The sequence below is a fragment of the Phocoena sinus genome, chromosome 1, assembly GCF_008692025.1.
Source record: "Phocoena sinus isolate mPhoSin1 chromosome 1, mPhoSin1.pri, whole genome shotgun sequence".
Lineage (NCBI taxonomy): Eukaryota > Metazoa > Chordata > Mammalia > Artiodactyla > Phocoenidae > Phocoena > Phocoena sinus.
In genome coordinates, this window is record NC_045763.1 from 149,997,919 (window position 1) to 150,016,177 (window position 18,259).

General features: G+C 33.3%; 1 protein-coding gene across 8 annotated transcripts in view; it reads right to left on the bottom strand.

Annotated features, from left to right (window-relative positions):
• LOC116760669 (membrane cofactor protein-like) overlaps window positions 1-18,259 on the bottom strand; it is a 62,352-nt gene that overhangs the window by 12,656 nt on the left and 31,437 nt on the right. For 2 of the 8 annotated variants that reach the window (XM_032645891.1, XM_032645919.1), the window contains exons 4-10: window positions 18,166-18,251; window positions 17,131-17,328; window positions 6,278-6,460; window positions 5,843-5,887; window positions 5,686-5,730; window positions 5,529-5,573; window positions 3,736-3,783 (exon numbers count right to left, since the gene is read on the bottom strand). In XM_032645891.1, coding sequence (XP_032501782.1) covers window positions 3,736-3,783; window positions 5,529-5,573; window positions 5,686-5,730; window positions 5,843-5,887; window positions 6,278-6,460; window positions 17,131-17,328; window positions 18,166-18,251 — 650 coding nt within the window. The remainder of the gene's footprint in view (window positions 1-3,735; window positions 3,784-5,528; window positions 5,574-5,685; window positions 5,731-5,842; window positions 5,888-6,277; window positions 6,461-17,130; window positions 17,329-18,165; window positions 18,252-18,259) is intronic. The other 6 variants (XM_032645939.1, XM_032645911.1, XM_032645954.1 and 3 more) reach the window with 4 other exon arrangements.

The following is an 18,259-nucleotide window of genomic DNA, read 5'->3' on the forward strand; positions in this document are numbered from 1 at the left end:
AGACTTACCATGGTGATCATTTTGAAATGTATGAAAATATTAACTATGTTGTATACCAGGAACTAACATAGTGCTGTAGATCAATTATACTTCAAAAACAAACAAACAAACAAACTCATAGAAAGAGATCAGATTTGTGGTTAACAGAGTCAGAGGGTGGGAGGAAAGGGGAATTGCATGAAGGCAGTCAAAAGGTGCAATCTTCCAGTTATAAGATAAATAAGTACTAGGGATGTAATGTACAACATGATAAATATAACTAACACTGCTGTATGTTATGTAAGAAAGTTGTTAAGAGAGTAAACTCTACGAGCTCTCATCACAAGGAAAAAAAATTGTTTCTATTTCCTCAATTTTGTATTATATAAGATGACGGATGTTCACTGAACTTACTGTGGTAATCATTTCATGATGTATGTAAGCCAAATCATTATGATGTACAATGTAAACTTTATACAGTGCCATATGTCAATTATATCTCAACAGAACAAAAAAACTAAAAGGTACAGGAGGGCTTAAAAACAATTTAGAATCTGATTTGTAATAGAAGGAAACTTTAAAATAATAAAGACAATTTATAAAAAATCCATAGCTAACATCATATTCAATGGTGAAAAACGGAAAGTTTTTCCCTTAAGATAAGAAGCAACCCAGGATGCCTGCATTTGCCATTTCTATTCAACATAACACTGGAAGTTCTAGACAGAGCAATTAGGCAAGTAAAAGAAATAAAAAGCGCCCAAATTGGGTAAGAAGAAATAAATGATCTCTGTTCCAGATGACATGACCTTATAAAAGGACAACTCTAAAGATCACACACACACACACACACCCCTGATATAACAAATAATTCAGCAAAGGTGGCTGCAGGCTACAAAATCAACAAACAAAAATCAGTTGCATTTCTATACATGAGCAATGAACAATACAAAAAGGAAATTAAGGAAACAATTCCATTTACAACAGTATCAAAAAGAATAAAATACTTGGGAATAAACTAACCAAGGAAGTGCAACATTCATCCAGTGAAAACTACAAAACATTGCTGAAAAAAAATTAAAGACATAAATAAATGGAAAGACATCCTGTGTTCATAGATTGGAAGACTTAATATTATTAAGATGCTAATACTACACAAAGCAATCTACATATTAAATGCAACCCCTATCACCATCTTGAAAATCCATTTTGCAGAAATTGAAAAATCAAACCTATAATTCATATGGAATCAAGGGACTAGCAATAGCCAAGAAAAATCTTGAAAAAGAAGAGCAAAGTTGAGAGGGCTCATACTTCCTGGTTCCAAAACATACTAAAAAGCTACAATAATCAAAACAGAGTGGTACTGGCATAGAAAAAAACACACACACTAATGGAATAGAGTAGAAAGCCCAGAAATAAACCCTTGCTTATATGGTTAAATGACTGTCAACAGGGTGCTAAGAACATTCAATGGGGAAAAATGGGGAAAGGATAATCTCTTCAACAAATGTTTCTTGGAAAACAGATATCCACATGCAAAATAGTGAAGTTGGACACTTACATCATATACAAAAATTAATTCAAAAAGGATCATAGAACTAAACTTAAGAGCTAAAACTATAAGACGCTTAGAAGAAAACGAGGACAATCTTCATGATATTGGATCTGGCAATGATTTCTTAGATGTCACACCCAAAACACAGGCAACAAAAGAACAAATAGATTAACTGGACTTTACCAAAATTACAAACCTTTGTGCTTCAAATGACACTACGAACAGAGTGAAAAGGCAATACACAGAATGGGAGAAAACATCTTCAAGTAATGTATCTGATAAGAGATTAATATCCAAAATACAGAATGAACTCCTAAAACTCAACAACAAAAAATTCAAAAATAGGAAATATGAGTAGACATTTCTCCAAAGATCTATGAGACCAATAAGCACATGAAAAGATGATCAATTACTAATCATTAGGGAAATTAAAAAATAGAAAAGCACAATGAGATACTACTTTACATGTATAAGGATGGCTATTATCAAAAAACAGAAAAATAAGTGTTGACAAAGAGGTAGAGAAATTAGAACCTATGTGTATCACTGGTGAGAATGTAAAATGGTGCAGCCACTGAGGGAGACACTAAGTTTGTTCCTCAAAAAGGGAAACACAGAATTACCATACACCCCAATGTGTTATTCAGAATAGCCAAAAGGTGGAAACAACCCAAGTGGCTATCAACAAATTAATGGATAAACAAAATATGGTATATACAAATAATGCAATATTATTCAGCCATAAAAGGGAATACAGTTCTGCTACATGTTACAAGAGGGACAAACCTTGAAAACATCATGCTAAGTGAAATAAGTCAGAAGTGATTCTACTTCTTGACCTAGAATAGTCAAATTCATAGAGATAGAAAGTAGAATATTGGTTACCAGGGCTGAGGGGAGGGAGAATGGAGGGTTATTATTAAATGGATATAATCTTTCATTTTGAGATGATGAAAAAGTTGTGATGATAGCTAGTAGTGATGTACTTAATGCCACTGAAATGTACACTTAAAATGGTTGAAATAGTCAAAAAAATTTTATCTAGAAAAATTAACATAGAAAATAGCCTGAACATTTCTGAAAAGGATGTTTTCTGCCAGATATTAAAACATATTATGGTACTGCCGTCAAAAAATCGACTTAGTGGGGGCACAGGAATGGACAGAGATCAAGGGAACAGAGAGAAGATTAGAACACCTATGACTTTATTTAATGTACGATAAAAATTGGCACTTCAAAACAGCTGTAGAGAAGACAACTTATTCAACAAATAGTTCTACTTAGCCCTTAGATGGGGTGGGTGGAATGGAGATGAACCTAATCTCATTCCACATACCATAATGAATTTCAGATAAAACAACGATTTAATGCAAATAATGCAATCAGGATGTATGGTTAAGATGTTTATATAATTTCAGCATGGGGAAGTCCTGAAGCTTTTATAAGAAGGATACACAGTCATAGCCATTAGGGAAAAGATCAGTACACCCAGCTACCTATAAATGTAAAATGCACATGTAAATGACCACTGATAGGAGAATAGTTAAATATGGTATATATTAAAGTCATCATTAAAAAGGATGGGAGTAAATCTAAAAAGAACCCCAATTCAAGACATTAAATGGAAAAAGTGAAAGCTTCAGAAAAATATGAGCAGCATAATGCCATTTTTGGTTAAGAAAAAAGAAAAAATGCCAAAATATGTATAAGTACACATATAAAGATGTTGATGTACAGAAATAAAAAGATACCCTAAACTATTAAGTGATGATTCAGGAAATGGACTAGAGAAAGAGGAGGAGAAGTAATCTTTTACTCTGTATGCTTTCATAATGTTTGAAAATTTACAAACTCATATTCATATACTATTTATGTAATTAGAAGTTATAAAAAGCAATATATATACCCAATAATATAAAATTTTAAAAGAAAACTGACTAGTAAATATAAGGCAAAAAAAAACAACCTAGAAAAAAAAGTTCATTTTAAACAGGCTTTGATGAATTCTGACAAATCAACAAGAAATATTTTAGAAACCAAATAGAAAAATGAAAAAAGGACATAAACAAATAACTGTAGAGGAAAAAAGCTCAGCTTCATTGATAATTAAATAAATGCAAATTAATATGTGACATCATTTTTCACCCATCACCCTAAAAAGTTCTAAGCAATATATGTAGAATAAAGAACTCCTGAACCTGGATGACTTGACCCCAGAGTCGTAGTTGGATGAGTAGGCTTGGAATCTGGAAAAATATATTTGATTCAATTCTCCAGACTTATCAATACAAAATTACGGATTTACTTTTGATTTTTTAAAAAGATTATTTCTCAAATTGAATTATTTCCCAAAATGAAAAATACACATACTTCCTAAACTTTGCAATTCTACTTCTGTGAAGTTAACCTAAAATATATATTTACACAAGTACATATGAATGTATCCATAAGAATGTTCACTATGGGATGTTCACTATGGCTTTGTATTATATAATGGAAATCCTAGAAGTTAACTAATAATAAACCATAAAAATATGTGTTCAGAATAAAGACATGAAACTTAAAAAAAATACCATCCACATAGTACCCTATTACATAATTTGTATCCTTTTCTTTTCCACTTAGTATTTTGCCCACATTTTTTCATATTTGCATAATTAGATCTACCTTATCACTATTATATGTCACTAATGATCCTTTTCATGCTCTCTAACTGATGATAAAAAATGACTGACAGTCTCATGAGGAATTTTGATTTTTGATATTTAAAAACAAATCCCTGTAGTTTACCTTCTTTATAAATTTGTCCTCACAATTCTCTCTTCTTCAAACACTAAACTGTATCAGTGTTTTATAAATCCTTTATAAAATGCTTATGGTCAACTCTTTCAAAAGAGCCTATCAACAAACATAGTATACCACAGTGCACAGTCCCAGTAGGACCATGTGAGTAAACATGGATGAGTCAATATCATCCACCAAAAAAAACATCTTTTTCCCCCCAAAACTTCACAGCCCTCACCAAGGTACTCAAGGAGATTACTGGATACCAGGTTTATGGGAATTATAAAAAGGTGTTCTAATTACCATGTTAACATGAAAAATTCCCCTCAGTCCTTAAAATATTAGGACAATAAGAAGTAAACAAATTAAAAGCCAGTAGATGACATTTGTTTGAGTCATTAAACAATGGGACACTGGAACCTATAGAAATGTTGTTACTTTAGTGAGCAGAGCCACACTGGGACCCTGAGTGCAGTGTGCCCAGGCTAATGCTCTTCCTCTCTTCCTCTTGTCTCTTGCTTCTGCTGCAACCAAAGAGAAGAAGCCAGAGATAGCAGCCCTGCAATCAGGAAGATAATTCCTTCCACCATATCAAAATAGTCTCTCAAGTCTTAGGCAGAGCAGCTAATCAGTAGTCCCTGCAGAACCAAACTGGTCACGGTCTGGGAAAAGAAACATAGTCCTAGACCCAGGAGATACCCTGTAAAGGTGTCAACAGATCACTTTTAAAATGAATAAATTATCAATGTCGATGATACAGAAAACACACATGTTAAAAAACAGACGCCATGGACCTTCCTCTGCATTAATATTGAGTTATGCTGTAATGCATACAAGCTAGGTTTAAGAGCTTTCTAGATACTAGGCACTGTGCTAAGTGCTTTAAATGGATCCCATTTTAAATTTACTACCACTCAGTAAGAAAGGTTTTAAATCATCCACCAAAAAACCCATCTTTTAATTATTTTACATGTAAGTAAACATGCTTAAAGTTTACTTAACTTGCCACCTGCTTATATCTGCAGACTACTGCAAATAATTTTAAAGTCACTAAATGTAACAACTAAAATGGCTGTTAATATGTTCCTTCTCCCTTTCATTCCTAAAATTGATGAATGAGTGTAAATCATAGGAATTTAAAAGATTTTGAAAAAAATCACAAGGAATGTAAAGGATTTTGAAATATATAAGCAGGAAGTTACTAGACCTGAGACACTGGAAATTGGAGGTTGGGAACTGGGAGGAGTTGACACTGGAAAACAAAAAAAAATGTAGATTGGATCAAACACTTGGGAGTTACTGCTAGTATTTTCACCAAGAATCTAAAAGACTTTTGAAAAAATATATGCAGGTAGTTACTAGACCTGAGGCACTGGAAATTGGAGGTTGGGAACTGGGAGGAGTTGACACTGGAAAACAAAAAAAAATGGAGATTGGATCAAACACTTGGGAGTTACTGCTAGTATTTTCACCAAGAATCTAAAAGACTTTTGAAAAAATATATGCAGGTAGTTACTAAACCTGAGGCACTGGAAATTGGAGGTTGGGTACTAGGAGTAGTTGACTCTGGAAAACAAAATAATGTAGACGGAATAAAAAACTTGGGCATTATTATTTTCTTTTCATTAATATGAATTATGCCTTTCACTCTTATTTAGGTAAAACTTCCTATGCTTCAATTTACTCTGAAAAATGATTGCTATTCATTTTTACATGTAAAAAATGTCAAACAAGAGAAATTTATATATATGTGTGATGTACATGAAATGCTAAGACCCTATAATGACATCCAAAATCGCAACAGCAGATTTCTTTGTAAATTTGAAGTCATACAACTATCACAGGAATGAATACAAGACAGTTAAATATGAAAATTGTTTCTTTTCTATTATTCTGTATCATTGATATTTAATGTCAAAGAAAAAAAAAAACAAAGGAAAACGACAATATTTATACCTTTAATACATGTTGGTATCTCAGGGTCCCACGTACTGTTTGCACTACAGATAATTGTGTTGCTGCCATTAAGCTTAAAACCCTCATTGCATCTATATACAACCGTTGCTTTGTAGTAAAATTTTGGTCCATGTCCTGAGACCATCATTCCATTTTCAACATGTGGATATACACATTTGACCACTGAAAAATGGAGAAATTCCAGAGTTAATGGAAAGCTGCTTTCACATAGAACCAGAAAAACTAGTGCAAAGTAATAATTTCCAGTGGAAAGAAAGAGGAAAGGAATGAAAAGATGTTAATTGGAAAAAAAAAAAAAAAGACTTTGTGCATTTGAATTCCAGGGAACAGATCTGGAGAAGTCTAATAACCTTTTCCCACCTAAAACAGACTGTCATTATAGTTTATTTGCTTCCCTACATTTTCTTTCCATTATTGACAAGTTTTGAGAAAGGTCTGAGTACCAGACACAAATTCAGGGTAAGTTCAAAAGAAACTTTCAATGCTCTTTAGCTCTAGGATTTTTTTAATTTTTAAGATCATGCTGACACTAACTGCGGTACCCTGCTTTTTAAGAAAGGCAGCAAAATCTTTTCTTAGAAGGTAATATCTGAGCTCAAATTTAAAAGTTGAAAAGAAGCTAGCCATGCCAAGATATGAAAAAGAAAGTTCTCAGGTGACAACAACCAGAGGAACTGAGATGTTCAAGAAGTACAAAGGCCAGCGGAGTTAGGGGAGTGTTTTCCAAACATTCTGGACTGTAACCCAGAGATCAAGAAATACATTTTACATTGTAAACCAGTATATAAACAAACAGGCCTGAGATAATGTTAAAAGTTAATACTTAGCCCTCACACCAGTGTACTCTGGTATTTCCCATTCTACTCTACTTCTTAAAAAGTAAAATACTCATCCTGACCCTCTAGGATTCACGATCCATTAATGGGTTTGGCAGAATTTGGGAAAAAACAAATCAAGAAACACTGGGCTGGGCAGTGAGTTCAAGAGAACATCTTATGAGATTAAATCTGAGTAATAGATGAGGGCCAGATAATACACTGCCTTTTAAACCAGAAGAGTGTCCTTTCTCCTTTCTTTTGGGTCTGAATTTCCATCAGTTATTATTTCTCTTCAGCCAGGAGAACTTCCTTATCAATTCTTATAGTCCAGGTTGGCTAATGACAAATTCTCTTAGCTTTTGTTTATCTGAAACTGTTTTTATTTCACCTTCAGTTCTGAAAGATTTCTCTTTGACAGAGAATTCTAGGCTAACTGTTTTTTCTTTCAGCACATTAGCAGAAATTATTGTCTTGTAGTTTCAACAGTTCCTTAACAAAAGTCAGCTGTCATGTCATTCTTACTTTGGGGTGAGGAGAGAGAGGATGTAATATGTTTGTGTTTTGTTTTTCCCTCTCACTGGCTACTTTTTCTTTTGTTTTCAGTAGTTTTACCATGTTGTGTTTAGTTTAGTAGCAGTTTCTTGGTAAATTTTTGAAATTTATTCTGCTACGGTCAGTGAATTTCCCAGACCTGTGGGGTTGTTGTTTTGGATCAAATTTAGATAATTTTTGGCCAGTATTTATTGAAATGATTTTCTACATTTTTCTTTCTCCTCTCTTCTGAAACTCCAGTTACATGTATGTTTGACTCTTTGCTTTTTCTCCCAAATGTCTTTCTCTCTGTTTCTTATTTTAATCTTTTTTTTCAAATCATGGTGGATTTCTATTGCTCTGTCACTGATATTTTTCACTGTTGGGCCAATATGCTCTTAATTGTACCTAATGATTTTCTTCTAAGTTAGGTTTACTACTAGATAACAAAGTACATAGAGTAAATCTCACTCTTTTAAGTGTACAGCTGTATTAGTTTTGATCAATTCAAATAACCATGTAATTACCTGCACAATAACAAAAGTTCCATTATCTCCAAATACTTCCTTATGCCACTTTGTAATCAACCCTCCCGAACTTTCAGCCACCTTATCCAACCAGCCAACCACTAATCTGTTTTCTGTCCCTATAATGTTGCTTTTCCAGCATGTCATAATGGGATCACAGCCTCTGAGTATGGCTTATTTCACTTAGTATAATGCATTTGAGATTCATTCCTGCTGTTGCATGATTCAGGAGTTCATTTCTTTTTATTGCAGAGTATTACCCCATTGTATGGATGTGGTATAGGCTGTTCATCCATTACCAGATGAAGGACATGTGGGCTAATACCAGTGTGGAATGATTATGACTAATGCTGCTGTGAATATTCTCATGCAGGTTTCTATATAAACATACCTTTTTACTTATGTTGCTGAGTTGTATGGTAAATGTATATTTAACCTTATAAGGAATTGCCAAATTGTGTTCCATAATGTTCATGCCACTTTGCATTCTTACCAGCAATGTATTAGAGCTCCAATTGCTCCATATACTTGCCAGTTAATAGTATTGTTAGTTTTTAGGTTTTTTTTTTTTTAATTTCAGCCATTCTAATAGCTGTTTAGTGATACCTCACTATGGTATTAAATTCCATTCTGTAATTACTAATGATATCAAGCAACTTTTCATGTACTTTTTTGGCATACATATGTCTTCTTTGGTGAAACGAATCTATTCAAATATGTTGCCCATCTTAAAAAAAAATTGGGTTCTTTTCTTATTGTGTTTTGAGAGTTACTTATATATTGTATACAAGTCCATTAGCAGATATGTATAAAGAAGAGGTGGTACATATATACAGTGGAATATTAGCAGATATGTAGTCCATATATATTGTATACAAGTCCATTAGCAGATATGTATTTTGCAAATATTTTCTCCCAGTCTGTGGCTCATTTTATTCATTCTTTGAACAGTGTAGTTGAAGCAGAAGTTTTGAGTTTTTAATAAGTCCAATTAATATTTTTTCTTTAAAGAAGAAGGATCATGCTTTTAGCATTGATTTAAGAAATCTTTGGCTAAGGCAGAAATATTTTCTACGTTTTCTAGTAAAAGCCTTATGGTTTTAGGTTTTACATTTAAGTCTTTGGTTCATTGTAAGTAAATGTTTGTCTATGGTGCTAACATAGGTTGAGGTGCTTTCTTTTTTCTGTGCATAATGTATATCGAATTGAGCCTGTACATTTACCATTTTTCCAATGAATTGTTTGTATATCTGTGATGAAATCAAGTGGACATATTTGAAAGGGTCTATTTCTGGACACTTATTCTGTTCCACTGCTCTACATGGCTATCCTTTCACCAATACCACACTGTCTTGATTATATTCCTTACAGCATGGTTTATAAGAAGTCTTGACATCAGGTAGAACAAGACGTCTATAATTTTTTTTCAAATTTATATTGACTATTCTAGTTCTTTTATCTTTCTAAATAAATTGTAGAGCCTGTTTGTCAAGTTCTGCTGGGATTCTACGGGATTGTGTTGAATTTAAAGATCAATTACTGACATCTTTATTATATTGTGTCTTCTAATCCATGACCACTGGATTTTCTCTATTTATTAAGGTCTTCTTTAATTTCTTCTATAAGTGTTTAGTTGTTTTTACCATTTAAATATTTCACATACATTGCTAGATTTATATGCAAGTATTTCATGTTTTGGAGCTGGTATAAACAGTACTTGAAAATTTTCAATTTCTAATGGTGTTTTACTAGTTTATAGATATACCGTCGATTTCTGTATGTTGATCGTGTATCTTGCAACCTTGCTAAGACTTCAGCCATTCAAGTTTTCTACAAAAGCAATCGTCATAAGTGAATGAAGTCTATTTTATTTCTTACTCTCCAATATGTATGCCTTATTGTACTCTCTAGGAACTCCAATGCAATGCCGAACAGACATCCTTATCTTGTTCCACTTTAAGTAAAAATAAACTACTCTTTTACTATTAAGTATAATGTTAGCTGGGGAATTTTTTTTTTTTTTTTTTTTTTTTTTGCGGAGCACAGGCTCTGGACGCGCAGGCTCAGTGACCATGGCTCACGGGCCCAGCTGCTCCGCGGCATGTGGGATCTTCCTGTACCGGGGCACGAACCCGTGCCCCCTGCATCGGCAGGCGGACCCTCAACCACTGTGCCACCAGGGAAGCCCCAGCTGGGGAACTTTTATAGGTGCCTTTTGTCAGCTTCAGGTAGTTCCTTTATATCCTTATTTGCTGAGTTTTATAATGAAAAGATGATAAATTCTGTCATATACTCTTTTTTCTTTTACATCTATTAAGGTGATCATGTGTGGTTTTATTTTGTTTTTGTTTTTTGGCACATGCTAGAAGATTTAATCTTTAAAATAAACATTAAGTTAGGCATTCTATTTGCAGGAGAAACTGACATTCAAATAAGTTAAATAACTTACAGAGCTAATGGGAAGTGGAGACAGAATTGTCCAATATATTCAAGGGAAGGTTTGTCTAAGCAAATGGCTCTGGGCTCAAATAAGGGAGGATATGCAGCATACTCTAAGCTCTCATTAGTTCTCTTTTTTTTTTTTTGAATTTTATTTATTCATTTTTTTATACAGCAGGTTCTAATTACTTATCTATTTTATACATATTAGTGTACACATGTCAATCCCAATCTCCCAATTCATCACACCACACCGCCCTCCTCCCCCCAACTTTTCCCCCTTTGTGTCCATACTTTTGTTTTTTACATCTGTGTCTCTATTTCTGCCTTGCAAACCAGTCCATCTGTACCATTTTTCTAGATTCCACATATATGCGTTAGTATATGATATTTGTTTTTCTCTTTCTGACTTACTTCACTCTGTATGACAGTCTCTAGGTCCATCCACGTCTCTACAAATGACCCAACTTCGCCCCTTTTTATGGCTGAGTAATATTCCACTGTATATATGTACCACCTCTTCTTTATCCATTCATCTGTTGACGGACATTTAGGTTGCTTCCATGACCTGGCTATTGTAAACAGTGCTGCAATGAACATTGGGGTGCATGTGTCTTTTTGTTTTTGTTTGAATTTTATTTTATTTTGTTTTTATACAGCAGGTTCTTATTAGTCATCAATTTTATACACATCAGTGTATACAAGTCAATCCCAATCGCCCAATTCATCATACCTCCACCCCCACCCCCTGCTGCTTTCCTCTCTTGGTGTCCATACGTTTGTTCTCTAAATCTGTGTCTCAATTTCTGCCCTGCAAACCAGTTCATCTGTACCATTTTTCCAGGTTCCACATATATGCGTTAATATGTGATATCTGTTTTTCTCTTTCTGACTTACTTCACTCTGTATAACAGTCTCTAGATTCATCTACGTCTCTACAAATGACCCAATTTCGTTCCTTTTTATGGCTGAGTAATATTCCATTGTATATATGTACCACATCTTCTTTATCCATTCATCTGTCAATGGACATTTAGGTTGCTTCCATGACCTGGCTATTGTAAATAGTGCTGCAATGAACATTGCAGTGCATATGTCTTTTTGAATTATGGTTTTCTCTGGGTATATGCCCAGTAGTGGGATTGCTGGATCATATGGTAATTCTATTTTTAGTTTTTTAAGGAACCTCCATACTGTTCTCCATAGTGGCTGTATCAATTTACATTCCCACCAACAGTGCAAGAGGGTTCCCTTTTCTCCACACCCTCTCCAGCATTTGTTGTTTGTAGATTTTGTGATGATGACCATTCTAACTGGTGTGAGGTGATACCTCACTGCAGTTTTGATTTGCATTTCTCTAATAATTAGTGATGTTGAGCAGCTTTTCATGTGCCTTTTGTCCATCTGTATGTCTTCTTTGGAGAAATGTCTATTTAGGTCTCCTACCCATTTTTTGATTGGGTTGTTTTTTTAATATTGAGCTGCATGAGCTGTTTATATATTTTGGGGATTAATACTTTGTCCATTGATTCATCTGCAACTATTTCCTCCATTCTGAGGGTTGTCTTTTTGTCTTTTTTATAGTTTCCTTTGTTGTGCAAAAGCTTTTAACTTTCATTAGGTCCCATTTGTTTATTTTTGGTCTTATTTCCATTTCTCTAGGAGGTGGTCAAAAAAGATCTTGCTATGATTTATGTCAGAGTGTTCTTCCTATGTTTTCCTCTAAGAGTTTTATAGTGCCTGGTCATACATTTAGGCCTTTAATCCATTTTGAGTTGATTTTGTGTACGTTAGGGAGTGTTCTAATTTCATTCTTTTACATGTAGGTGGCCAGTTTTCCTAGCATCACTTATGGAAGAGACTGTCTTTTCTCCATTGTATATCCTTGCCTCCTTTGTCATAGATTAGCTGACCATAGATGTGTGAGTTTATCTCAGGGCTTTCTATCCTGTTCCATTGATCTATACTTCTGTTTTTGTGCCAGTACCATATTGTCTTGATTACTATAACTTTGTAGTATACTCTCAAGTCAGGGAGTCTGATTCCTCCAGGTCCATTTTTTTCCCTCAAGATTGCTTCGGCTATTCAGGGACTTTTGTTTCTCCATACAAATTTTAAGATTTTTTGTTCTAGTTCTCTAAAAAATGTCATTGGTAATTTGATAGGGATTGCATTGAATCTGTAGATGGCTTTCAGTAGTATAGTCATTTTCACAATTTGATTCTTCCAATCCAAGAACTTGGTGTATCTCTCCATCTGTGTCACCTTTGATTTCTTTCATCAGTGTCTTATAGTTTTCTAAGTACAGGTCTTTTACCTCCTTAGGTAGGTTTATTCCTAGTTATTTTAATCTTTTTGTTGCACTTGTGAATGGGATTGTTTCCTTAATTTCTCTTTTTGATCTTTTGTTGTTAGTGTATAGGAATGCAAGAGTGTTTTTTTTTTCTTCTTCAAAGTTTCTTGATATGGTAAATTGCACTGATTAATTTTCAAATTTGAATCATCCATGAACTCATGGAATAAATCCTACTTAATTACGATGTATTATTTTTTATAGGCAAGGATTTGATTTATTAATATTTTAAGAAGTTTTAGTTCTATGCCCATTTTGGATATTGTCTGTAATTTTCTTGCAATGTTTCTGTCTGGTTTTGGTTTCAGAGCAATGCTGTCCTCATGAAATGAGTTAAGAAGTATTCCTATCTCTTTTAGTTTTCTTGAAAACTTTGTGTAGGGCGACTACTATTTATTCCTTAAATGTTTGGTATAATTCCCCAGTGAGGACATGGGCCTGCAGTACACGTCATGAGAAGGTTTTTTATAATTTTTTATTGAAGTATAGGTGATTTACAATATTGCGTTAGTTTCAGGTATACAGCATAGTGATTTGTTGTTTGGTTATTCTTTAGATTATATTCCATTACAGGTTATTACAAGATATTGGATATAATTCCCTGTGCTATACAGCAAATACTTGTTGCTTTTTTATTTTACATATAGTAGTTTGTATCTGTTAATCCCATGCCCCTAATTTGTTGCCCCCCTCCTTTTTCCCTTTGGTAATCATAAGTTTGTTTTCTACATCTGTGAGTCTGTTTCTGTTTTGTATATAGAATCATTTGTATTATTTTTTTGATTCCACATACAGCTGATATCATATAGTATTTGTCTTTCTGTCTTACTTACTTCACTAAGCATAAAATTCTCTATGTCCATCCATGTTGCTAAAATGTAACTATTTTATTCTTTTTTAACGCTAAGCAATATGCCAATACACACACAGACACACACACAGACACACACACAGACACACAGACACACACACACACACACACACACACAAAACATCTTCTTAATTCAATCACCTGTTGATGGGTACCTGGGTTACTTCTATGTCTTGGCTATTGTAAACAGTGTTGCTATGAACATTGGGAGTGCATGTACCTTTTTGAATTAGAGTTTTCGCTTTTTCCAGACATATACCCAGGAGTGGGATTACTGGATCATAGCTCTATTTTTAGTCTTTTAAGTAACCTCCAGACTGTCTTCTTTACTGGCTGCATCACTTTACATTCCCACCAACAGTGCAAGAGGGTGCCCTTTTCTCCACACCCTCTCCAACATTTATTATTTATAGACTTTTTGATGACAGCCATTCTGACCAGTGGTAACACCTTGTGGTTTTGATTTGCATTTCTCTAATAATTAGTGATGTTGAGCATCTTTTCTTATACACGTAGCCAATCTGTATGTCTTCTTTAGAGAAACGTCTATTTAGGTCTTCTACCCATTTTTTGATTGTGTTGTTTGTTTTTTTAATATTGAGTTGTATGAGCTGTTTGTGTACTCTGGATATTAACCTCTTGTCATTTGCATCATTTGCAAATATTTTCTCTTATTCCATAGGTTGTCTTTTGGTTTTGTTGATGGTTTCCTTTGCTGTGCAGAAGCTTTTAAGTTTGATTAGGTCCCATTTGTTTACTTTTGCTTTTGTTTCTTTTGCCTTGGGACACTGACCTAAGAAAATATTGCTACAACTTTTGTCAGAGTGTTTTGCCTATGTTTTATGGTGTCATGTCTTACATTTAGGCCTTTACACAATTTGAGTTTATTTTTGTATATGGTGTGAGGGAATGTTCTAATTTCATTGTATTACATGTAGCTGTCCAGCTTTCATAAGACCATTTGTTGAAGAGACTGTCTTTTCTCCATTGTATATTCTTGCCTCCTTTGTTGTAGATTAATTGACCATAGGTGCATGGGTTTATTTCTGTGTTCTCTACTCTGTTCCATTGAACTACAATGGAGTAGGTTCTCTACTCCATTGATCTACATGTCTGTTTTTGTGCCAATACCATGCTGCTTTGATTACTGTACCTCTGTAGTATAGTCTAAAGTCAAGGAAGGGTTATATCTTGAGCTTTCTTCTGTTTTCTCAGTATTGCTTTGGCAATTCTGGGTCTTTTATGGTTCCATATAAATTTTAGGATTATTTGTTCTAGTTCTGTGAACAATGTCACAGGTATTTTTATAAGGATTGCATTAAATCTGTAGATTGGTTGGGGTAGTATGGCCATTTTAGCAATATTAATTCTTCCAATCTAAGAGCGCAGTATATTTTTTCCATTTCTCTGAATCATGTTCATATTCCTTTATCAATGTTTTATAGTTTTCAGTGTGTAGGTCTTTCACTTCATTGGTTAAGTCTATTCCTAGGTTTTCTTTTGTTTGTTTTTAGATGCAATTTTCAATGGAATTTTTTTTTAACTTACTCTTTCTGACATTTAATTATTAGGGTAAAGAAACACAACAGATTTCTGTATATTCATTGTGTATTCTCTTACCTTGCTGAATTCATATATTAGTTCCAATAGTTTTTTATAGAGTAGCATTCTCTATATAGAGTATTATGTCATCTGTAAATAGTGACAGTTTTACTTATTCCTTTCTATTTTGGATAGCTTTTATTTCTTTTTATTTTCTGACTTCCAACACTATGTTGAATAGAAGTCATGAGAGTGGGCATACTTGTCTTGTTCCTGAATTTCAGGAAGGCTTTCAGCTTCTGACCTTTGAGTATTATGTTGGCTGTGGGTTTGTCATAAATCACCTTTATTATGTTGAGGTATGTTCCTGCTATACCCACCTCCATGAGGGTTTTTATCATGAATGGATGTTGAATTTTGTCAAATGCTATTTATGCATTTGACAAAATTTCCTTCTGCACAAGGATGGTTCAACATACAGAAAGCAATCAATGTGATATACCACAATAACAAAAGGAAAGACAAAATCTACATGCAAGAAGGTTTAAGTTGTCAAATTTACAGGCATAAAGTTGTTTGTTTTATTCCCTTACTGTTCTTTAAATGTCTGCAGTATATGTAGTGACCTCCTCTTTTTCACTCTTGATACTGGTTATTTGTATCTTCTGTTTTCCTGTCAAACTACCTATAGGTTTATCCATTTTATCAATCTTCTCCAAGAAGCAGGTATTGATTTGATTCTCTCTATATTATTTCTCTTTTCAATACCATTGATTTTTTCTCTGTCTTTATTATTTCCTATTGGAGTTTAAGTTGCTCTTTTTTTTTAGTTCCTTATGGTAGAAGTTCAGATTATTGATTTGAGACTTTTCTTTTTCCAATATAAGTATTTCATGGTTTAAATATCCTTCTAAGCAATGCTTTTGCTGTATCCCACAAGTTCTGATATTTTGATATGCTGTGTTTCATTTTTATTATATTCGAAGCACTTTCTAATTTCCCTTGTTAGTACTTTGTCTTTGATTCATTTATTAGTTGTAAGTGTCTGCATAATTTTCAAATATTTGGGGATATTCTAGATTTATGTTTTGATTTCTACATTCATCCCAGTTTGATCAGATACTGTACTCTGAATGATTACAATTATTTGAAATTTGTTAAAAATTATCTTATTGCCTAGAATATGGTATTAGAGAATGTTCCATGTTCACTTGAGAAGAGTAAATATTTTGCTATTATTCAGTGGACCCTTTCTTTCAAGAGTAAAAATCCCTCCAGTGTCTCCCTGCTTCTGATCATGCTCTAATGCCTTAAACATTGTTTTTAAGCAAGATTTGCCCAGAGTTTATAAATCATATCTGTGAGACAATTAATATTTTACGATTTACACTATGATTTCCTGTAGCCAAAACTATCAGACTTCTTGTAATACAAGATAACACTTTCTTATGTTTAAGAAAGTGTGTGTTGAATTTTTTGATGCTTTTCATGGAAAAAAGTCCTAACTCATGCATATACACAGTAGTTTACAATGTATAAATTGGAATGCCAAGAACCTGTGGGGTGAGAGGGGGGAAGCTCTACAAGTAGAAGTATTTTATACTTGATTTGACCGATATTAAATTAAATTAGAAACCAATTAAATAGGAGGATGAAGCACATATGGCTGTTTTTACTGTAAGTAAAACAATTTACAAAGCGTTTCTACAGTATTTACAAATTAAGAAGGAAATAAATGGAAATATTATTACCTTTACACTGAGGAGGGTCACTACTCCATTTGTCATTTCCAATACAAACAAGCTTGCTCTCTCCAACAAGTGAATATTGATCTGTTCCATTTGAAGCATCACAACTATAAGTTACTACTTCACTGTATTCAAATATATCTTTGTGGCTATTTGTGTATTTTCCATTTAGAATTTTTTCAGGTGGTTTACACAAAATCTCTTAGAAAGGGAAAAAAGAAAACATAAAAGGCAAAAGGAAAGGTAAAAGATTAAACAGCAATTAGTAAAGATATATGAATTGCCTTCAATAAATTAACATATGATTTCTACAAGCCAGTTGTGAATCCAATATCCATTTAGAAGGTTTCTATGAGAAAATGTATTATCCTAAATTCAAACTATTAATTTAGAAGTGAATTATTTAAAATAAAACTAATTTTCTTAAATAACTACATTAAAAATCTATATGAAACATATTTATTTATCTGCAAGGCCATACTAAGTTTTGTTCTCATCATAAGAGATGTTGACAATTTAATGATATGATATAATTATGATTAAAAACAGAACTCAGTGCTGGTTCAGAAACACTTCATAATTTGTAAATATATCTATTCACTAAATCAGTTCTTCACATTGATACCAAGTATTATCGTCATTTTTCACTTTCATCCTTACAAGTGTATGGTGAAATTTTCCAGAGGCAATAAATTGTGTGATTTTGTAAGACACTGAATCCAGATGTCTTCCTTTAAGCCAGATATTGAAGAAATTTGCAAAAATGTAAAACAATGCCACTATTTGTTTTGGAAATTTTTGATTTTTCATAGAAGTATGTTGTATATACTAACAGGTATTGTGCTTACTCTTCTTAAAAATGAATAATAATTATTTTAAAAACTTTTCAGTTTTAATTCCAATATAATAATAGCAAAAGATATAACCCACATAAAGAAAAGTTCATTGGTATCTATGTTAATTTAAAAGCATAAAGGGGTCCTGAGGCCCAAAGTTTGAGAACTGCTCCTCTATATTCTAAAGAGAGAATATACTTACTTTCACATACTGGAGGATTATCACTCCAGTCCACAGTACTTCCAGAAATGTCACAGTATAGAATACTTGGTCCAATTAAGAAATAACTAAATGA